Source organism: Thamnophis elegans, chromosome 15 (genome assembly GCF_009769535.1).
Source record: "Thamnophis elegans isolate rThaEle1 chromosome 15, rThaEle1.pri, whole genome shotgun sequence".
NCBI classification, from domain to species: domain Eukaryota; kingdom Metazoa; phylum Chordata; class Lepidosauria; order Squamata; family Colubridae; genus Thamnophis; species Thamnophis elegans.
This window is the reverse complement of record NC_045555.1, coordinates 4,109,479-4,133,222: the sequence shown is the minus strand read 5'-3', so window position 1 is coordinate 4,133,222 and position 23,744 is coordinate 4,109,479. Positions and strand designations below refer to the sequence as shown.

The window sequence follows — 23,744 nt, the reverse complement described above, 5'->3', positions numbered from 1 at the left end:
GAATAGTAGAATAGAATTAGAGTAGAGTAGTGTAGAGTGGAGTAGAATAGAACAGAATTAGAGTAGAGTAGAGTTATAGAATAGAATTAGAGTAGTGTAGAGTAGAGTAGAATATAATAGAAGTAGAATAGAGTAGAATGGAATGGAATAGAATAGAATTCATTATTGGCCAAGTGTGATTGGACACACAAGGGAATGGGAATGGGAATGTAATAGAATAGAATAGAATAGAATAGAATAGAACAGAATTGAATTCTTTATTGGCCAAGTGTGATTGGACACACAAGGAATTTGTCTTTGGTGCATAGGCTCCCAGTGGACATAAAAAGACAAGATACATTCGTCCAGAATCATAAGATACAACACTTAGTGATAGTCATCGGGTACAAATAAGCAATCAGGAAACAATATCAATATCAATCGTAAGAATACAAGCCACAAAGTTCCAGTCCTGCAGTCATAAGTGGGAGGAGTTGGGGGATAGGAATGATGAAAAGATGAATAGTAATAGTAATGCAGCCTTAGCGAATGGTTTGACAGTGGTGAGAGAATTATTTGTTTAGCAGTGATGGCATTCTGGAAAAAACTGTCCTTGTGTCTAGTTGTTTGTATCTAGATGCTTGTTATGCGTACACAGCTCAATGTAGAATCCTGCTCAGGAGGTGCTTGCAGTTACGACAGAGTTGATACTCCACAGTGCCCCTCCTCCCAAACTTTACAGACTCATCCATCAATTAAAACAGAAGGATGAGCTTGATCCCTTGTGAACAGCTGGGGACAAATGCATGAGCCTTCCCCCTTCTGAACGAGATATTTCCCCTATCATCCGCATGCCGTATATTGAATAGACTAACAAGAGCTGGAAGGGACCTTGGAGGTCTTCTAGTCCAACCCCCTGCTCAGGCAGGAAACCCTGCACCACTTCAGACAAATGGTTATCCAACATCTTAAAAACTTTCAGTGTTGGAGCATTCACAACTTCTGGAGGCAAGTTGTTCCACTGGCTAATTGTTCTCACTGTTGGGAAATTTCTCCTTAATTCTAAGTTGCTTCTCTCTCTGATTAGTTTCCACCCATTGCTTCTTCTCCTGCCTTCAGGTGCTTTGGAGAATAGCTTGACTCCCTCTTCTTTGGGGCAACCCCTGAGATATTGGAACACTGCTATCATGTCTCCCCTAGTCAATCCATGTTTGCATAACCCCTATTGCTGAGCTATATGCTCTGTTTGGTTTTGCAGGAAACACACACCCCCCAAGCCACAAATTCATGTTTTATTCTACTATCGAATAACAAAGCTGTATGGTAGCTATGCTGAATCCCCTTCTTTTCATCAGACCAGACAAAACCCAGTTACTGCAGCCATTCTTCGTATGTTTTAGCCTCCGGTCCCCTAATCCTCTTCGTTGCTCTTCTCTGCGCTCTTTCTAGAGCCTCCACATCTTTTCTACATCGTGGCGACCAAAATCGGATGCGGTATTCAAAGCGTGGCTTTTTGTTCAGTGTGCCAAGCCATGCCCTCTGTCTTGCAAATACCGGCGGCTGGGGTGCCACAGCACATGAAACCAAAACCGCATTAAGATGCTCTGGGCCACATGGGAATGGGGCCTCCAAATAAGAAGTCCTCAGTTTGCCTTGCGCGATGTCTTCACACTGATTCTCCCACCACATTGTGTCCTGTTTCCCTTCCCCTGATTCCAAGGCAGGCCACGGGCAGCGACACACTTTGCAGAATATTGTGAGAGATACAACAGGGGGCTGAGAAGGACACTTAGAAAGGGCTCCGAGGAAGTAAAGATTTCGACACTTGGGGAAAGCCAGTGAAAGGCATTCTAAAGCCTCCTCTCTAGGCAGCCACGCTATTGCGCTGGTCCCCATCTTCTAAACCCCCAGTGGCCTGACTACAGATTCAGCTTGTTAACAGGGCTGTCCATCTGCTGCGTAGTAACCCCATACTAGGCCCAATCTCCAACCCCCTCCCCGAATTCACTCCCTGTTTTTCCGCAGCCCTGTTGGATCCGTTGTACGACGTCCGCGGGCAAGCACAGCCCGTCTTCAAACATTTTCCAGCCCTGAGAACTGGAATGCAATCGGGGGTGGGCAGACAAACGGCTCGTCTTCGCCAAGTATGGACCAACTTTGGCTCCAGCGAGAAGTTTCCAGCCAGTGTGGAGCCAGACACATTTACATTCTTCTATTTGAAGTTTAAACCCTAATCCTTTGAAAGATTTGCAGTCTGAGCTACGGAGTCGCTCGCCATCCGCGGCATGGAAGGGTCTCGTTGGGTCTGGAAACCTGAAGCATACGCGGGCTTGGCAAGGGAGGGAAAGAAATTGGGGAAAGTCGAGGCAAAAGAGATCACGTCTCTTGATTGAGGGGCATTCCTTATGAGGCAAGGATGATCCCAAAGCTTCAAGTCCAAATCCAGTTCTTGTGTTTGAATTATTTAAAGCACAAACTTTTGGGCAAAGGAGACCAGTTCCATTGAGAGGGTTTTTTCCACAGACAAGTGGACATGGCTTTGTGTGCTGCCTATATCCCCCAGATAATAGAATAGAATAGAATATAGAAAATGAATAGAATAGAATAAAACAGAAGAAGGAACAGAAGAATAGAGTAGAGTAGAATAGAATAGAATATAGAAAATGAACAGAATAGAATAAAATAGAAGAAGGAACAGAAGAATAGAATATAGTAGAGTAGAATAGAATATAGAAAATGAACAGAATAGAATAAAATAGAAGAAGGAACAGAAGAATAGAATAGAGTAGAGTAGAATAGAATATAGAAAATGAACAGAATAGAATAAAATAGAAGAAGGAATAGAGTAGAGTAGAGTAGAATGTAGAAAATGAACAGAATAGAATAAAATAGAAGGGATATAAGAATAGAAGAGAGTAGAATAGAATAAAATAGAAGGATTAGAAGAATGGAATAGAGTAGAATAGAATAGAATGTAGAAAATGAACAGAATAGAATAAAATACAAGGGATAGAAGAATAGAGTAGAATAGAATATAGAAAATGAACAGAATAGAATAAAATAGAAGAAGGAATAGAGTAGAGTAGAGTAGAATATAGAAAATGAACAGAATAGAATAAAATAGAAGAAGGAATAGAGTAGAGTAGAGTAGAATATAGAAAATGAACAGAATAGAATAAAATAGAAGGGATATAAGAATAGAAGAGAGTAGAATAGAATAAAATAGAAGGATTAGAAGAATGGAATAGAGTAGAATAGAATAGAATGTAGAAAATGAACAGAATAGAATAAAATACAAGGGATAGAAGAATAGAGTAGAGTAGAATAGAATATAGAAAATGAACAGAATAGAATAAAATAGAAGAAGGAATAGAGTAGAGTAGAATATAGAAAATGAACAGAATAGAATAAAATAGAAGGGATATAAGAATAGAAGAGAGTAGAATAGAATAAAATAGAAGGATTAGAAGAATGGAATAGAGTAGAATAGAATAGAATGTAGAAAATGAACAGAATAGAATAAAATACAAGGGATAGAAGAATAGAATAGAGTAGAGTAGAATATAGAAAATGAACAGAATAGAATAAAATAGAAGAAGGAATAGAGTAGAGTAGAGTAGAATATAGAAAATGAACAGAATAGAATAAAATAGAAGGGATATAAGAATAGAAGAGAGTAGAATAGAATAAAATACAAGGGATAGAAGAATAGAATTCTCTAACAAAAAAACCCCAAAAACTTTTGCCAAGCCAGGAGGACACAGGGGAGCCTCGTGAAATCTAAGACGTTGGCCTCCGTTGTGTGGCTCTGAGCGAAGCAAAATTGGTTAGAGGAACGCACTAAGGAGCTGGGCTATTGGGAGCTCATTAATTTCACCCACAAAGCCATTAATCCATCCAGCTTCTGGATTTCCAGCCAAGGGCTTGGACCCAATTATGCTGGCCTTAGTGGATTTTTCCCCCTCCGCTTCCACATTTGGAGTCTACGATATGAATTTAGATTGGTTTCCTCCTCTCCTTCCCCTCTCGTTTTCCGATTCTCTCTTAAAAAGTACAAGCCTGCCTCAACAATCCCCTAAAATGGATTTTCCCCTCACAAATAATCTGTTTTTTCTTCAGAAGTAATGATAAAGTAAAGATAATTAGATCCAGCCTAGTAAACAATCCTTTGGCACCAGGATATTATGGCTGTTATACCATATATTAAAAATCTGGAAGAGGCTTCCAGTGGCACACAGTTCAACAAAAAATCACCATATTTTTCGGAGTATAAGACGCTCCTGAGTATAAGACGCAGCTTGGCTTTGGGGAGGAAAATAAGAAACTTTCTCCATCCATATTACCAATTCCTAGAATTTCGAATCATTGGCCACATCATCTCTAGGAAATAGGACTCCACACAGCCGGGGACCAATAGCAAAGGGTCAGCTGTGCTAGAGAGAGTTTTGGCCAGAGGTGATATTCAGCCAGTTCAAACTGGTTCGGACGAACTGATAGCGGAGATCATGGGTGAGCCCGTCCAGCCGTCCCGGTGCTATGCCATCCTATTTAGCCACGTTTTTGAGGCCAGGTGTATGCACGAAAGGCGCGCGTGTGAGCAAAGCACATGCAAGGAAGGTGCACGCGCAAGGCAAACTGGTTGTAAACATAAGGGAAGCCCACCACTGGTTTTGGTCTACCAATAATCCACAGCCTGCTAACTTATACAAATTAAGGTTGAAGGACTTTGATTTTGTGTAAGGTCCTTCTCTGGAAGAAAATGTTCGGGGATGATATAACTTGCATGTAGCAGTTGGTTTCACATCTTGTTACCACCAATTTGCTGCAGGCACATGCACCCCTTCTGCACATGCGCCACCTCTCAAAAACATGCCTAAATAAGACGGCATAAAGCCGGGGTGGGTGGGCAGGCGCACCCACGATTTCCGCTACCGGTTTAGCCAAACCAGTCCGATCCGGCTGAATACCACCTCTGCTTGCATGTGTCGACAAGGAAAGGCGCCCTGGGCTGACTCCTCTTCCTTTCTTCCTATCTCTTTGTCCCGCCTGTTCCCGCTGCTCATCCTTAACAAAGATCTGAACCGGCCAATTGTGAAAGGCTCTGAGATTTAGGATACACTATATTGCCTGCCTTCACTTGCATAGGAACTTACTGTAAGTGACATCCCTTTCCTAATCCATGAGGTTCAATATGACGTCGGTACCATCCTTGGCAGCTATAACAGCTTCAACTCTTTGGGAAAGTCTGTCCACAAGGTTCAGGAGTGTCTTTATGGGGATTTTTGACTATTCTTCCAGAAGCGCATTTGTGAGGTCACACACTGATGTTGGACGTGTTTATGTGGCCTACCACTTCATGGCTGAGTTGCTGTCATTCCCAAACACTTCCACATTCTTATAATACAGCTGACAGTTGACTGTGGGATATTTAGGAGCGAGGGAATTTCACGACTGAATTTGTTGCACAGGTGGCATCCTATCACAGTTCCATGCTGGACTTCACTGACCTGCTGAGAGCCACCCATTCTTTCACAAATGTTTGTCAAAACAGTCTGCATGCCTAGGGACTTGATTTTATACACCTGTGGTCATGGAAGTGATTGGATCACCTGATTCTGATGATTTGGATGAGTGAGCGAATACTTTTGGCAATATGGTGTACTATGCAAGCCAAAAAGTCACTGGTTGTTCCTATACGCTCCTTGAGAATTTGAGCTCTGAAACTGAGTTCATGTAAAGTCATGCTTTAAACTTTGATTTGTTGAATGAGCTACTGCTGGCGGGCTTAGATTTTGAGCAGAGCCCTAATCCTGATTTTGCAAGCCACCGTGGCTGGATTCACACAACACAGAATGTAGAATCCAAGCAAGCTACACGATGGTCGGGTGTAGCAACTAAGCCCAGCCAACATCTCCCCCAAACTCAGCCAATGAGGGCTAATGGGGAGCTGACCAAGGTTCTGAACCAGATTTTTGCCTCTCTTGACCTGGGGGTTGGGGTTTTTTCTCCCAATTGAACTCTACTTGTACTTTGACGAGTCTTTGGGTACCATATTTGATTCCTCTTGTGGCTAAATAGAGAACAGCAAAAAAGACAAATAATGGCAGGTTTGGGGGGATAGGGAACAATTGACTTCTTAAGCCTTTCCCCAATTTGGTGGCCTCCAGATATGACGAGATTATAATCTTCCAAATTTTCAGCCAGCACTGGGCCCACAAGGCTAACTTGCATCTGGTTATAGAATGCTGGTTTAACATTATACTCCAAATGGATGATTTTTTCCCCAACAGGTGTAGTCTATTCTCTGCTTTCACATAGCAGAGATAGATAGAGATATAGAGATAGATAGATAGATAGATAGATAGATAGATAGATAGATCTAGATAGATCGATCGATCGATCTAGATAGTTAGATAGTTAGTTAATTAGTTAGTTAGTTAGATAGGCTTGGAGATTGATAGAGATAGATAGATAGATAGATAGATAGATAGATGATAGATAGATCTAGATCTAGATAGATAGATAGTTAATTAGTTAGTTAGATAGATCGATAGATTGATAGATCGATAGAGAGAGAGATATAGATGATAGAGTGATAGAGAAATAGATAGATCGAGAGAAAGAGAGAGATAGAAAGAGAGATAGAGAGATAGCGAGATAGAGATAAATATAGATAGAAAGATAGAGATATCGAGATAGATAGATAGATAGATACAGTAGATATATATCTTTATATCTATCTATATCCATATCGATAGATAGAGAGATAGAGAGATATCTAGATAGATAGAGACAGAGACATATATATGTGTGTGTGTGTGTGTGTGTGTGTGTATAGATAGATAGATAGATAGATAGATAGATAGATAGATAGATAGATAGATAGATAGATAGATAGAGGGGGGGAGAGAGATCTAGATAGATAGAGAGAGAGAGAGAGATCTACAGAGAGAGAGAGAGAGAGGGAGAGAGAGAGATATCGAGAGAGAGAGAGAGAGATCTAGATAGATAGATAGATAGATAGATAGATAGATAGATAGATAGATAGATAGATAGATAGATAGGGGGAGGGATATATGGGAGGGCTTGGAGGAACAGATTCTCACTTGGAGAATCTACTGTGGCTAAATCCCAGGAGTCTTGTTTTGGTTGTGAGGATGTAGCCTTCCGCTTAGAATTGAGTCATTCCTGGGGGAGCGTGTGTTCTGACATGCCACTGGAAGGAAGGAATGCCTTTTTTTAAAAAAAACAGTTTTGGGAGGAACCAGAAATAAGCTCATGTATGTGAGTGTAAGTAGAATGTAAGCAAGAACCCACCAAATGCCTCAAAGCTACAGCATGTCATAAATGTTATGTCGGGAAGCAAAGACAGGTCCTTTTAACAACATGTCAACAGTGTTGCTAATTTAGAAGGCAAATAATTCACTCAAGGCCTATTCCTCTTCCCCCCGCTCATCCCCCCAAATATTTTTCTATCTTTCCTCTCCTCCTCCTTCACCTCCTGGTTCTCCTTCCAGGCAGATTAAAAATTCTTCTTTGGAACTTTGTCAAAAAAAAAACAGGACAGAAAAATAAATGCACCCGAGTCCCAAATGGAAAATTGTGCCTTAGGTTGGCCTGTGTTCACTTAAGGACAGGTAGTCCTCGACATACGAACACCACGGAGCCCAAAATTTCTAAATCGCTAAGCGTGACAGTTGCGAAGTGAATTCCCCCCCCCCATTTTACGACCTTTGTTCCCGCAATTGTAACGTGAATCATGAAGTTGTTAAGTTAGCAGCTAGAAGTTGTTAAGGGAATCCGGCTTCCCCATTGATTTGTGTGTCAGAATGTCGCAAAACAAGGCAATCCCAGGCCACTGCAGCTGTCATAAATGGGAGTCAGCAACCCCCATCAACACGAGTGAGTTGCAAGCATCGGGAATTTCGATCGTGTGACATCCGGGTACCACAATGGCCGTAAGTGTGTGAAAAAAGGTCACACCGCATTTTTCAGCACCGTTTCAACGTTGAACTGCACTGAATGAACTGTGATAACTCAAGGGCTACTTGTAGTGGGAAGGAAGGTGGAACTAAGAGCTTGTATGGGGGTCGAGTCCAGGTTGATGCTGTATTGCAGGTTAGAGATAAGGCCTGACAAATTTACGGGGTAATAGGATTATTGGACACAGTGGTTCAGTGGCTAAGACACTGAACTGGTCGATCAGAAAAGTTGGCGGTTCGAATTCCTAGCGCCACATAACGGACTGAGCTCCTGTGCCTTTTCTCAGCTTCTGCCAACTTGGCAGTTCGAAAGGACGTTAAAAAATGCAAGTAGAAAAATAGGAATCACTTTTGGTGGGAAGGGAACAGTGTTTTGTGCGCCTTTGGGTGTTGAGTCATGCCGGCCACATGACCCCGGAGACGTCTTCGGGCAGCACTGGCTCTTTGGCTTTGAAATGAAGATGAGCACCGCCCCCTAGAGTTGGGAACAACTAGCACGTATGTGCGAGGGGAACCATTACCGTCACCTAATTTCTTTGGTAGGAAGCTCTCCAGAGATTTGGACTAAAGAAACAGTGGTGAGGAGATCCACTGCAAGCATCTGGCTTAAAGGATCCCAGGAATCTGGAGTGTTTCCTTAATTGTAACGATCACGACTCCAGTTTCTGCAACATCCAGCACACAAACACATGTGCGAGTTGTGCGCCCTTAAATAAGGAGATGCCCGGTTCTTCAAAGGGATACGCATGGTTTTATCTCTGGATCGTTACTTCTAACTTGCTCCCTCCTTGCAAACTATTAATAAGGCAGGGAAAGGGTTTTGTAGGAAGGGTTAAACACCCTGCCAGTCAGAAGGAGTTTATATACCCACTGCTTTTCATCTATTATTTTTTCCTCTGGCGAGGAAAGGCAGAAAGCTGCCGCTAATCCAACATAAATACCTATGGAGTCAGTCTGGAACGTGACATCATAATCATTTACGAAAAAAAAACCCTGAAATCTGACGAGGGCTTTAAAAACGACGTAACCTGTCGGAAACCCTGCCAGGGAAAACACGAGAGCAGAGCCACAGAGCCATCAGAGTGCTAAACGGCTTGGTGGCATTAGCAACGATGAAGGGGAGAGGGCAGGCAGGCACGCGATGGAAAGGGCATCGGGCAATTTTGGGCCAAGGCTTCCTCTTTGAGCCTGAAAACAAAGCGCCTCGATTTTTCCATGGAGCTGTCTAATACAGCGGTCAACAACTGGTGGTCCACGAGAAAATTTTGCTGGTCCGCAGAAAAAATGTTTGCATTTTTTATATAGCACTAAATCAGGGGGTCCTCAAACTACGCCCCCCTGGGATGGATACGTGCAATGAATGCTTGTGTTGCTGCAGAGTTTTTCCCCCTTCAGGGTCTTCTTGTGCGGGTCGGAGGGGGCAGAAATCCCGACTTGGGGTCTGCTTCAGCCTCCTCGTGGGGGGCTTTAAGTGAATGCTGGAGGGAAGCATCACTGGTGGTGAAGAGCCGGAGGGCCTCGTTCCAGTGGGACTGCATCACGGCCTGGAACTGGCTGACCATCTCAGCCCGCTGAGCCTCCAGGCGCCGGCACCTGGCCTTGCACTCCCGCAACCCCTTAGATATTGGAGCACTGCTACCACGTCAGTTCAAATGATGGAAGAGCCATGCACAAGAGACAGCATAGAGTTGACACCATTTGAATTTCCAAACTGATCACTCGGCTTCAGTGGTGACGTCGAAAGCTAGCCAGGAACTCCTCCTCCTAAGCAGCTTCCCGTAAAGCAGCACCCTGCTATTCCCTGCCCTCTTTGAGCCTTACGTTAAAAGTCAACATGCACCTTGCCAACCCAGCTTGTATCATGCCAGACCCCCTTGGCAACCAACCCAGACTCCTGTGATCTGTTTACAACTTTCTAAACTCACCCTGGCTGGGGAGAGAGACGGGAATGGTGGGGAGGAGACTACAGTGTATACAATGCGGCTAAATATACAGATTTATTTATGTATCTTATTAAAACATAAGACAGTAAAAGAAAAGCCAAGACATTTTGCTATAACAGTTGCGCTTGCTTTGAAATGTTTCCCCCCACCCCTCCAACTTTTTGACATCTTCTTCGACCTCGAAATAAAAATAAAATAAAAAGTATGACCCAGCCAGCAGGAAAAAGTCAAAATTTTGGTCTTTTAGAGCAGGACTAAACAGGAGAGAATTGGGACTCGCATCTCTAATGGTACTCTTCTGTCACATTTATCCTTACGGCAATTCTTTCTACAATTTTATCTGTATCCTGACATCCTTGTGTGTTTCGCAATAACCCCAGCCCAAAAGAAAAGGAAAAGGAACATATACCAAGCTCCCTAACTCAGATTTGGGGTTTGAAGGACTTCCCATAGTTACAACCAGTACACCGTGTTTCCCCAAAAATAAAACAGGGTCTTATAAAATGATAAAAGTGGATTTATGATAGAGAAATAAAATGTGGAAGAGGACATTTATTTTCATGTAAAATATAAAGCAAGGATTGCTGGAAGGTCGCCCTGGAAATCCACCAGAGAAAGAAAATAAATAAGGGCAACAATGGAAGGAGGAAAAAAGAGGAGGGAAAGAAGAAAGGGGTGAAGGAGAGGAAGCAACGGAGGGGGAATGAGAGTAGGAGAGAGGGAAAGATGGAGAAGAGAGAGGAGGAGTGGGGGAGAGGGAGGGGAAGAAGAAAAGAGGAAGGAGAGGAGGAAAGGAGAAGGTAGAGAAGGGAGGTTGGGAAGAAAGAAGGAAGGAGTAAGGTTGTTGCAAAATAAGATGGAGATGCGGGGTGGCACGAAGGCGATCCCAATTGTGTTTTTTGTATCACTAAGCAGATTTTGAAAAATGCTAGAAGTCAGCAGATAAATGTTAATAATATTTACGAAAAAGTATATTGGGGAATGTATATGGAAAGGAAAAACTAAAATAAAAATAAAACTTTTTTTTAAAAAAACCCCAGGGTCTTATTTTCTATTGACCCCCGAAATAAGCGCTTGGCCTTATTTTCGGGGAAGCCTTATTATTTTAGTGGTGCAGGAAGCCCCTCTTAACCTAGGCCCGCAGATCAGCTGATCCAGAGAGGGCCGGAAGTTCTGTCTCTGTTTCTGGCGCACTCTCGCCACCATAGCATTGCTGGGCCTGCTGCTCTTTTTGTGGCCGCCACTAAGAGAAGCTAAAGTTTGTGGGAGAGGCTTCCGCAATGCCACTCCGCGTGGATGGCAGGGGGATGTGGAGCATGCCCCCTTCCTCAATTCCCCCAGGAAATGACAGGGACCAGCTGCGCATGCGCTTAAATATCTTCAGGGAGGGCTTATTTTCAGGGAAGGGCTTATTTTAGCGCATGCACTCAAAAGCCCGATTGGGCTTATTATCCGGGGAAGTCTTATTTCCGGGGAAACAGGGTATAATTTCTCTCAGAAAGCAGCCACATGATCAAATCGGTTCCAAATGGGGCAATTATTCACATCTACAAAGGAGGCATTCCTCTAGGCCTGGGGCCTTTCTGAACTTTTAGAAAGAAAGAGAGAAACCAGGCCTGCCCCAGCTCTTCGGCCACCAGTGAGAATTCATTCACTGCCGAGATTCAGCTTTTCCGAGCGTAGCCTGCTGTTGGTGGTGGTGGGAGGTTTACAGATGGGCACAAAGCAAAGTCACATGCTGCGACGGATAAATTGAGGTGTCACAGACGTGGAAGGGGAACAAGCACCTTACTTCACACAGCGTTGGGTTTTTTTTTTGCCCTGGGGAATCCCACGAAAGTTCTCAATGGGGTCGCTTCCACCTTCTTCAGCATCGTCCCGAGTCAGATCATTGTCACTTTCCAACAACCCTTGATTAGATTAGATTAACAGAGTTGGAAAGGACCTTTATAGTTCATCTAATTATCCAACCCCTCCACCCAAGCAGGAGACCCCACACCATTTCCCCAAAATGGCAATCCAGTCTCTTCTTGAAAGCCCCCAGGGATGAAGCTCCCATAACTTCTGATGGCAACTCCTGTTCCATGGGTGGATTGTTCTCACTGTCAGAAAATCCCTTCTTATTTCCAGGTTGAATCTCTCCTTGGTCAGTTTCCATCCGTTATTCCTTCTCTGGCCTTCGGGTGCTTTGAAGAATAGTAGATTGACCCCCTCCTCTCTGTGGCAGCCCCTCAAATATTAGAAGTCTGCTCTCCTGTCTCCCCTGGTCCTTCTCTTCACTAGACTAGCCAGGCCCAGTTCTTGCAACCGTTTTTCATATCTTTTAGCCTCCCCTAATTCTCTTTGTTGCTCTTCTCTGCACTTTTTCTAGAGTCTCAATGACTTTTTTTACAGTGCGGTGACTAAAACTGGATGCAGTACTCCAGGTGTGGCCTTACTAGGGCTTTATAGAGGTTGTATACTTGATTTCAGACGTCTCCAAAGATGGGAACTGGATTATTCGCTCCGGCAGTTCTCGTGTACACGTGTGTCCATCTCTCGGTGTATGTGCGAGGCAGAGAATCATGTTAATCCTTCCCCTTCCCTTGCAATGAGCTCCACAAAGCCAGCAGACCCGTCTCAACAGAAATCAATTCAGTTCGTGTTGAAGCTTCGCTCCAATCTGGCCTTGCGCCATCTTCCGAACACGAAGGCTGGGATCTTAGGGTCAAGCACGAAGAGCTTAAATAATAATATACACGGATGTGTCCTTTTTCAATTAACACGAGCTTGTCTCCTAGCCCTAACTCAAAATTTTCAGATTAGATTTCATCAGTATAACTATTTCAATCCTTATATCCCAGACTTCCTTTAGGGAGGAACATTTTTTCTCAGCCACTTCGATTGCTCTCCAGAATTTCAGGTAAGGAAGCTTTGCTTAGCCCTTTCCAGAGATCTGAGAATTTAAATTGGGTTTTTCTACAACCAAAGTGCATGTATTTTCTTTCCAAGCCTCCTTTCCAAGACATTTCTGGAGGGCCCTGCAAAGTTACCCCTTTAGAAATTAGATAAAGGTAAAGGTTCTCCTTACACATATGTGCTAGTCGTTCTCGACTCCAGGGGGCGGTGCTCATCTCTGTTTCAAAGCTGTAGAGCCAGCGCTGTCCGAAGACATCTCTGTGGTCATGTGACCGGCATGACTCAATGCCAAAGGCGCACAGAACGCTGTTCTCTTCCCACCAAAGGTGGTGCCTATTTTTCTACTTGCATTTTTGACGTGCTTTCGAACTGCTAGGTTGGCAGAAGCTGGGACAAGTCACGGGAGCTCCCTCCATTACGCGGCACTAGGGATTCAAACCGCTGAACTGCTGACTTTTCTGATCGACAAGCTCAGCATCTTAGCCACCGTGTCCCTCTTTAGAAATTACTCAAGGTCAAATTAGCTAGTCCTAATAATATGACTTACCAAGAATTTTTCGCCCAGGCATAAATTGGCTCTAGATTTGCAAGCAATTTTTTGAACATTAAGGTCAATCTCAAAGAGTCCCAAATCTTCAAACTAATGAGAAGGGGATCTAACAATATCCTGCTTTGAATTGAGACAGAAAAGAACTCTCGGGCCATCCTCAGTGTGTCACACAATACTCAGGATGGGAAAAGCCAGAGGGCTTGGCTGCCCTCCTGATGCGTTTCCCACAATCATCTGGTTGGCTAGTTCCGAAGAGAAGACGGAGAACATAAGAAACGTTTAGTTGCGTGTCAGTCCATTGACTTGTCCATGGCAGCAGCTTTCCAAAGACTAAACAGATTTTTTCTGATCCCACCAATCTGGGAGATACCAATACTATAAAGACCAAATCTATCTTGTGCCCAAAATCATGACTTGTGGCCATCAGCATTTCCGAGCCCAACACTGGGATATTTTCCCATGGAGATTCTTTTTTGACAAGCAGATTCCTAGAGATCTCCCATGCTGGGTCGGCAGGATTTAGCTTTCAAGTCCAGAAAGGTTCCAGACTCCGGCCACGTTCTATGGCTCTCTGATGTACATTTGTCTTCTTCTGTAGACAGGGAAATGAATACCTTTCCAGGTGAACCCTCGTTGCAGGTACCTTTAAGTTAGAACCCGAGGCATTCCTTAAAACCAAAATAATACTAAAAGCACAGGGCACTTTTATTTTCTAGTGTTTTGACTTCCTGAATATATGGGACACATGGGTGCTACCCATAAGCTCTGAGGCCCAACATATTCTCAGCCCCCTTAGCAGGGGTGAAATTCAACAGGTTCTGACAGGTTCTGGAGAACCGGTAGAAGAAATTTTGAGTAGTTCGGAGAACCGGTAGAAGAAATTTTGAGTAGTTAGGAGAACCGGTAGCGGAAATTTTGAATAGTTCGGGGAACTAGTAGTGGAAATTTTGAGTAGTTCAGAGAACCGGTAGCAGAAATTTTGAGCAGTTAGGAGAACCAGTAGCAGAAATTTTGAATAGTTCAGAGAACCGGTAGCGAAAATTTTGAATAGTTCATAGAACTAGTAGTGGAAATTTTGAGTAGTTCGGAGAACCGGTAGCAGAAATTTTGAGTAGTTAGGAGAACCAGTAGCGGAAATTTTGAATAGTTCAGAGAACCGGTAGCGGAAATTTTGAATAGGTCGGGGAACTAGTAGTGGAAATTTTGAGTAGTTCAGAAAACCGGTAGCGGAAATTTTGAGTAGTTTGGAGAACCGGCAAATGCCACCTCTGGCTGGCCCCAGAGTGGGGTGGGAATGGAGACTTTGCACTATCCTTCCCTTGCCATGCCCACCAAGCCATGCCCACCAAGCCACACCATGCCCACCAAGCCACACCCACAGAATCGGTAGTAAAAAAATTGAACTTCACCACTGCCCCTTAGCCTTATTGGAATCACAGAAGGAAAGATTTCCTTGGATCTCGGAACTAAGATGGAAAAATCTGAATTTGCCAATGGAAGGAAACGATGTCTGGGTTTTGGGTCCCCCGTTGAAAACTATCCTCTCTCTTTTTCTCTTGGATTGTTGCTAGGCCTCCTTGGGGAAGGTGGGGGGGTAGAAAGACATTTGCTTCATTCGGCTGCAGAATGCTAACGGCGACAAGAAGGCAGGTCCTTTGGGTGGGCAGGGTTCCGAGTTCAAGCTTGTCCATCAGATGGCCAGACGAGTGTTTTTACCCACCCCACTTTCTCCGTTACAGATTGCCTTGGGAGTTAGATTCCCACAAACATGCCCATGAAGTCCGATCCGTTCTGAATGGTAAGGGGGGCTCCGGCGCTGTTGTCCACAAAGATGGAGGTGTATTGTCCAACCTGCGCCACGGATGCCAAAGGAAGAGGGGAGAAAGGAAGAGGAAAAATGAATGAGACATGCATGTTGGCTTGATCGACAAATCAGAATAACAGAAGAGTTGGAAGGGACCTTGGAGGTCTTCTAGTCCAATCCACTGCTCAAGCAGAAAACCCTCAACTTACACAGTTTGTTTAGTGAATGCTGGCAGTTACGAAGTTACTGAAAAAAGTGGCTTTGTGACCATTTTTCAAACTTAAAGACCATGACAGCATTCCCATGGTCATTTTGCTTGGACATGAAGACTTCCAAGGTCCCTTCTAACTCTGTTATTCTATTCTATTCTAGATTCTAGATTCTAGATTCTAGATTCTAGATTCTGATTCTATTCTATATTCTATTCTGATTCTGATTCTTTTCTAATTCTATTCTATTCTATTTCTATTTCTGTTCTATATTCTAATTCTATTCTATTCTATATTCTATTCTAATTCTAGTCTATTCTATATTCTATATTCTATATTCTATATTCTATATTCTATATTCTATATTCTATATTCTATATTCTATATTCTATATTCTATATTCTATATTCTATATTCTATATTCTATATTCTATATTCTATATTCTATATTATATATTATATATTATATTATATATTATATATTATATATTATATATTATATATTATATATTATATATTATATATTATATATTATATATTATATTCTAATCTAATTCTAATTTTAATTCTATTCTATATTATATTCTAATCTAATTCTAATTTTAATTCTATTCTAATTCTATTCTGATTCTAATTCTAATTCTATTTCTATTCTATTCTCATCAAAATTTGAACACTTGGCAACTGGTTCATATTTATGACGGTTAATCAGAGTAGAGCTGGAAGGGACCTTGGAGGTCTTCTACTCCAACCCCCAGCTCAAGTAGGAGACCCTATCCTTATAGGGGTTGCAGTGTCTTGGGATCATGTAATCATGTTTTGCGACCTTCTGACAAGCAAAGTTAATAGGGAAGCCAGATTCACTTATCCAGTGTGGCAAGGAAAGTCATAAAATGGGGCAAAACTCACTTAAAAACTGTCTCACTTAGCAATAGAAACGTTGGGCTCAGTTGTGTGGTTGTATATCGAGGGCTACCTGTACCATTTCAGACAAAGGGCTGTCCAATCAAATCAAACTTTCTAGGGAGCTCAGAGTTAGGGCTTGATGATGACGAGGCAGTAGGCAGGGTTGACTTCTGCAGAAGAGGACAGATCATCTTTTCTGGCCTGCCAGTGTCCAGCGGAGCTGGCAGCTGAGTCAGACAGTGAGGAAATTGGGGAGGAACATGGGCCAGTCCTGGAGACTGGGGAAGGCTTGGACGAGGGCTCTGCATTGGAGGCAGAGACGGGGCCGAGGCCGTCCGGCAGTGATCAGGTGTCTACGGAGATAGACAGCAGTGAGGCAGAGGAACAGCTGGAGCCTGTTCCCAAGTGTGCGCATGCGCAGAGCTGCCAGAAGAAAAGAACAGCTCAGAAACCAGGGTCGACTTGGGAGTATAAACTCACAGGTGGAAGGTGATTGGCCCCTCCCAGAGGAAATAAAAGAGGAGCAAAAGGGGAGGGGGCTTTTGCAGGAAATAATTCGTTCGTTCAGTTATTAGATACGTTTCAGGAGTGTGAAGATCTGTCCGTGAATCTCAGAGACTCTGTGCCCTGTTTTTCCTTGCACAGCACCTCATTTGGAAAATATTTACATGGCAGCTTTCCAAGATAGATAAGGTCTGTGGTCATAAATACTCCTTTGAAAGACTGTTTGCCAGGCCTTTGCTGAATGTAAAGGAGAGGAATTCACATTCGTTTAACAAAAGGGGTTTTGTCGGGACCAGGACTCTGCCTCCTGATTTTGGGGGAAGCCTAGGTCAGAACATCATCCATGGGTACCAACATGAGTAAAATCTTGAGGGAGATGCAAGCAATTTGAAACTAGGAGTCTGATGAGCAGAGCTGGGCTATCAAATGGATGAAATCCAGAAGTCCTTCGATCTCAAATGGATTCCCAGAGCAACTAATTGAATCCTGATGACACCTCAATTCAGTTGGTTGCAAAAGATCTCTGACATAACATAACATAACCATCTACCTGGTGTCCCTTTGGACACCCAGCCTTTAGCTAGTGCAAAATTCCTAGAATTCCCTGGTTGGAACTGGACTCCCTGGACAGGACAACTGGACACACCCGGAGAGCGTGTGGCTGGCAGCATTTGGACGCAGAAAAGAGATGGCGGGCAAAGTTCTTGGAACTCACAATTCATCTGAACCATCTGTTGCATAATCCTTACCTGGAGCTGGAGCAATCCGTGAACGTAAACGGTAAAAACTTTACTGTTGCTTTCCAATCCAGCGATCACCTCCAAAGATCTAGGCAGGTGCAAAAGAAGGAGACAGTCAGGATGTAACTACTGAGATGACATCAAATAGGAAAGAGGGTCTCAGATTGACAAACTTGACCATATTTTCACAGATTAAAAGACTCTGGTAACCTCCAGTACTGATTGGAGCACTACAAACGCTGCCTGAGCCCTTGTTCTCTCCTGCCCTTCACAACACAAATTCTTTAGCCGATTCTGCCCTAGGTTTCTATAAACCAAGAGACCCCCTCCTGCCACTTACCTCCCAAAGACCAACAAGATCGCACAGGTTGGGCCTCCTCCGGGTGCCGTCGACCGGACAATGCCGGCTGGCGGCTCCCCGGGGGAGGGCCTTCTTTGTAGCTGCGCCGGCCCTATGGAACGATCTACCCGTAGAGATCCGGACCCTTACCACTCTCCCAGCCTTCCGTAAAGCCACCAAGACCTGGCTGTTCCAGCAGGCCTGGGGCTTTTGATCAATATCCAGCCCCACTTAGACAGAATGGATGGTGCGTAATTTTAATAATTGTATCTTTTATCTTAATTTTTAAATGTTTTTTTTATCTTGCCTGTAAGCCATCCAGAGTCCCAAGGGAGTGGGCGGCATACAAATTTTATTAAATTGAAATTAAATTGAAACATAGTTGTGGCCCGCCAGCAGAGCTGGTAGCAGACTCAGACAGTGAGGAGGTTGGGGAGGAAGATGGGCCAGCCCTGGAGTCTGGGGAAGGCTCTGATGAGGGCCAGAGAGGGGGCCAGGGCCGTCTGACTATTATCAGCTGCCTTTGAAGTCAGAGATCAGTGGAGCAGAGGAACAGCGGGAACCTGTTCCCAGTGTGCTCATGCACAGAGCTGCCAGGAGAAGGGAACAGCTAAGGAACAAAGGCCGACTCGGGATTAAAGGCACAGGTGGATGGTGAATGGCCCCTCCCATAGGGAATGAAGAGCAAAAGGGGAGTGGAGTTTGCAGGAGACAATTAGTTCGTTTAATTAGTGTGAAGATTTGTTTGTGACTTCTTGCCAGGTAATTGCTGCTACAGCATGGCGTTTGGAAGATATCGGCTTGGCAGCTCTCCAAGCCTGATAAAGATCTATAGTTGTGAAATCTCATGAAAGACTGTTGGCTGGAACGTTGCTGGAGAGGAATTACTCTGCTCTATCCTATCCCATCCCATCCCATCCCATCCCATCCTGTATTCTATTTTGTTCTGTTCTGTCTATCCTACATTCTGTTCTATTCTAGAAAGTTTTCTGCCTTCCCTTTTAAGCTTAGGATTTCCCAGTGGTCTCCAATCCAAATGTTAATCAGGCCTGGTACTGTTTGGCTTTGAAATCAATCAAGGTGAATTAGACAGGTGGACCAACGATCAATAGATTTAAAGATGCTAATAAGTACTATACTGTACGTGTCACTATTAAACTGTGATTCTTAAATAGGAGGTCTTAGTTTCATTGTAAAGAGCATCTTTAACTGTCTCTGCCTCATTCTCTCATTTTCCTGTCTGTAACTTCCAGAGAGTGGGATGCGGTGGCACAGTGGCTAAGACACTGAGCCTGTGCAGTTCGGCAGTTCGAATCCCTATCGTTGCATAACGGAGTGAGCTCCCGTGATTTGTCCCAGCTTCTGCCAACCTAACAGTTCGAAAGCACGTAAAAAATGCAAGTAGAAAAATAGGAACCACTAATTTTGGTGGGAAGGTAACAGTGTTCCATGCGCCTTCGGCATTGAGTCATGCCAACCACATGACCATGGAGACGTCTTCGGACAGCGCTGGCTCTTCAGCTTGGAAAAGGAGATGAGTACTGCTCCCTAGAGTCGGGAACGACTAGCATGTGTGTACGAGGGGAACCTTTAACTTTACATTTACTGCCTCCAGATAATGGCTGCTATAGTATTTACTGAAATACAGTTGTCCAAAAGAGGCTAGTGAAAACCCCAAAAATATAAAACTATTTTTTTAAGTTTGTGATGCATTCATGCATGTATGGGCCATGGAGCCAAAAGAGGCCCAATGAATTCTGCTGAGAGGCTACCGAGATTGGAAAAAGGATTGGAGGGAAGGAATAAATTGGAATGATGGGACAAGAGGAAGAGGATGCTTATCAAAATAGAAACATATATAAAGAAAGAGCTCATAGCATGTAGGAAAGACAGTTCCTGCAGAAAGAAGAGGCAGGAGGAATCAAATTAAGATGCCGAAAGGTCATTTGTGGTAGATCTCCATAGTTCCTGGATGATACAAACCCACAATTCAAGGAATTTGATGCACTCACGTATATCGGTGGCAGAGGGATTCAATGCAGATCAAGACTCGGACATTGTCTCTGGCTCGAAGTTGCAGTTTACTTTTCAGCTCACTGTGGTCTTGGAGAGAGAGAAAGAAAGAAAGAGAAAGAAAGAAAGAAAAAAAGAAAGAAAGAAAGAAAGGTTGAAAAGAAATTATTTCTGTTTTAAGCATTCAAGAACATTCAGTGCAAAAGGAATGGATTTTCCAGCATTGGCCTTCCAATCGGTTTTACATTCTGACCACGATTTCTTGGCTGGTTGAAAGAAATGGTACTTCACCATTTATTGAAAGGTGCTTCCCATTCTTCTCTCTCCCCCGCCTTCAGAAATTATAAATATGGTTGGGGGCAGAAAGCAAGATACAGAAGGAAAGAAAATAACTGTATTGGAGCAATTTAATAAAAGCAGTAAAACTAAGTTCTGACCCCATAGGTCAGTGATGGCGAACCTATGACACGCGTGTCAGTGCTGACACGCGTAGCCATTTGGGGTGACACGCACAGGATTTCATGCGATTCATCCTCAGCTCCTGCACGGCCGCCGAGGATGAAAGAATCTGTGCTGGAGGAACGGGGCGGTGGGATGTGTGATCTCCCCCGCCCACACTCACTTACTGTATCGCCGCCGCCCCTTTCTGAGCGCAGGGGCTGCTGGTAAGGCGTGCGTGCCGTGCGCACACACGTCATCAGCGCGGCGAGGGAGGACCCGCAGGAGAGGAGCGCGGGAACAGTGCGCGCCTCTCTCCAGTCAGGCCGGCACAGAGAGTCTACTCCTGGGACTGTCGGTTACGACCGCACCACAGCAGGGAACAGCGGAGTGCCAACGGGAACTGTGAGCGCCATTATACATTTTTGTAGTTTAAACTATAAATTGCGCAAAATTATGTTTTTGTCGAAGTGACACACAACGCGAGTTATGCTCGATTTTTTGCCGATTTTTGACACACCACGCCAAAAAGGTTGCCCATCACTGCCATAGGTGCAATCTGGAGCAGACCCTCTCTTAAATTAAGACCTATCCCCCCACTCAAACCCAAATCTTCCTTTTTTTATTAACAAACATGTAAAACACACACACACAAAACTTAGACGTACACCACATTTACACAATACAATACGAACAGGAGCTTCCTGTTCTTTATAATAGCATTTATCAATCGATACCGCACACCTTACATTATTTCCCCTTCTATTGTATTTCATTTGGATTTCACCATTCTTAACCCTCTTATTTTACTCATAACTATTATTGTTTGAGTTTTGTTATATTCCTTCATTGATTTTTGTTTCTTTCCTCCATCCACCTATACCATTTATCCCATATCTGGTAGAATTCTGATTCTTCTTTTCCCTGGATTTCTTTACTTAGTTTGTCTATTTCAGCACAATCCATAACCTTTCATTATTTCATCTTCGCTTGGAATTAATTTGTTTTTCCATTTCTGGGCAAAGGCAATCCTTGCCGCCGTAATTATATGTAGGGGGCAGAAAGCAAGACACAGAAGGAGAGAAAATAACTGTATTGGAGCAATTTAATAAAAGCAGTAAAACTAAGTTCTGACCCCATAGGAGTCAGGAGCAGACCCTCTCTTAAATTAAGACCTATCCCTCCACTCAAACCCAAATCTTCCTTTCACTTCCCAGGACCAACGAGCAATTTCAACCAAACTTGGTACACAGATGACTTACTCTCTGGAAACAAATACTGTGGGGGTAAGACACCGTTAACACATCTCGGGGTGGTGTTCTGTTATGACACATCCTATTGTGCCTTCAAATGGCTTCTACTGTACTGCTGTAAAATGGCTTCTACTGTACAGCGCAGTGGAATTGCCATGGTAACAGCTTCATAGTACTCCACGAGGGGGCACCCTTTGGTGAGGGGGAAAATTCAACAGTAGAAATTACATTTCGTCCGGAAATTTTCCCCCTATAAATAAGTACCTGGGCAATGCCAGGTTATCAGCTAGTTTGATATAACAGCAGAAAAATCTCTGGTGGATGAGTGGCAAATGGGTCTTTTTAAGGGGCTTGAAATGCAAGTGGGAAGTTAAATGTAATATTGAGGAACGATCTTATTTGTCTTTTTTTGGGGGGGGAGATAGCAATAGTAATAGCCACTAGACTTATATGCCACTTCAAAGGGCTTTACAGCCCTCTCTAAGCAGTTTACAAATGTCAGCCTCTTGCCCCCAACAATCTGGGTTCTCATTTTATCCACTTCGGAAGGATGGAAAGCTGAGGATGGATGGAAGCCAATCAATAGATTGGCTTTGGATATTGGACTCATTGTATTCAATTAATCAGAATTGATAAGAGGTTGTATTAAGAAACAAACATGAATCTTTCATCTGGGACCAATTAAGGTTAACATTTGGAATGATTTGGTGAATATTCTATGAGTTGATTACAATAACAGTTTGCGAACAGGGGGTTTTGGAATTTCAATCTTGTCTTTCTTTTATTCATATATATATATAAATATATATAAATATGCAGTGTGTGTGTGTTCCAGCATAACTCTGGAGCGCCTCGAGCGATTTCAACCAAACTTGGTACACAGATGACTTACTCTCTGGAAACAAATACTGTGGGGGTAACACACTCCTAACACCCCTTGGGGTGTGTGTTCTATTACGATACAGCCTGTTGTGCCTTAAAACGGCTTCTACTGTACAGCGCAGTGGAGTTGCCGTGGTAACAGCTTCACAGTACTGCACAAGGGGGCTCCATTTGGTGAGGTGAAATATCCAACCTTAGAAATTACGTTTGGTCCGGATATTTCTCCCCTATAAATAAATACCCCGGCAACGCTGGGTTATCAGCTAGTTATAATAATAACTCTTATTTCTTTTATACTTTTATATAATATGTTTATTATTATTGTTTTTCCTGTTAAATATTTTGTTATGGAGTATAGATGGCAGGGAGATGAAAGAGTCCGAGAAAGGGAAAACTGCCCAAGAAGGATAAAAACAGACTTGGCTAAAGCAATTTGGATGCTTGGAGCTGTCCAAGGTCCTGTAGCTTCAGCACCACAGCAATGTGTAACTAAGCTAGTGGGTGAAATCCTGTGTCCTTGGCCATCTTGGGCATCAATTAGATGCTGTTGCTTTGACTTTCTCACACAAATAGCAGACGCTGTGAATCTCATCCACTTCCTCACTGTTGTCTCAAGAGGAAAACAGTGGACAAAATTAGCCACTCTTCCTTTTGTTGTCCACAAAATGTTTTTTTGTGCGACATGGTAAACTTGGTATAAACCAATAATTATAAGCATTTGAAAATAATGGATAAACCAACAGAAGAGTTTTGAATGTGTGTTTGAGTGTAAAATCTACACAACAAGCTCTTCCATTGATTCTATTCTATTCTTTGAACAAAAGACATCTCGTGTTTTCTGGCCATTGATCTTTGGCGGGATAGATTTTGGGGTTGTGTGGGTAACATTCATTCTCTTAAACCAGAAAATTGCCCATGGAAAGAGAAAAAAAAAGCGTTTGAACCATACCTTAAATAAATTCTATCACTCACCTACATGGACGTTGGCTGAAAACTGATAAATGCCAGATACCGAAGCTGTAAATCTCCCAGTTGTTAAGTTTAATCCGGATCCTCGGAGAAAAGCTCCTTTGGCTAAAGGCTGTGTGAGAAAGGAGGAAAAAAATAGAATTGAAATGTTATTCACACCTGTTCAACCAATTCTTTATTCCCATTCCTTAATATCCCATTCCATAATATGTAATCAGCTAGCTGAGGACAGACATATACACTATGTCTGTCCTCAGCCTTTCCAATTTTCTTTCCCCCCCAAAAAATTACCTTTAAACTTCCTGAAAACTGTAAAGGTAAAGGATCCCCTCAC

At 43.2% G+C, this 23,744-nt stretch overlaps 1 protein-coding gene across 1 annotated transcript in view; it reads right to left on the bottom strand.

Annotated features, from left to right (window-relative positions):
• Positions 1-14,687: 14,687 nt before the first annotated feature.
• C1QTNF12 (C1q and TNF related 12) overlaps positions 14,688-23,744 on the bottom strand; it is a 33,039-nt gene continuing 23,982 nt past the window's right edge. Inside the window, 4 exon segments of the mRNA XM_032232146.1 lie at positions 14,688-15,203; positions 17,525-17,603; positions 19,868-19,958; positions 23,414-23,522. Coding sequence (XP_032088037.1) covers positions 15,105-15,203; positions 17,525-17,603; positions 19,868-19,958; positions 23,414-23,522 — 378 coding nt within the window. The 3' untranslated portion in view covers positions 14,688-15,104.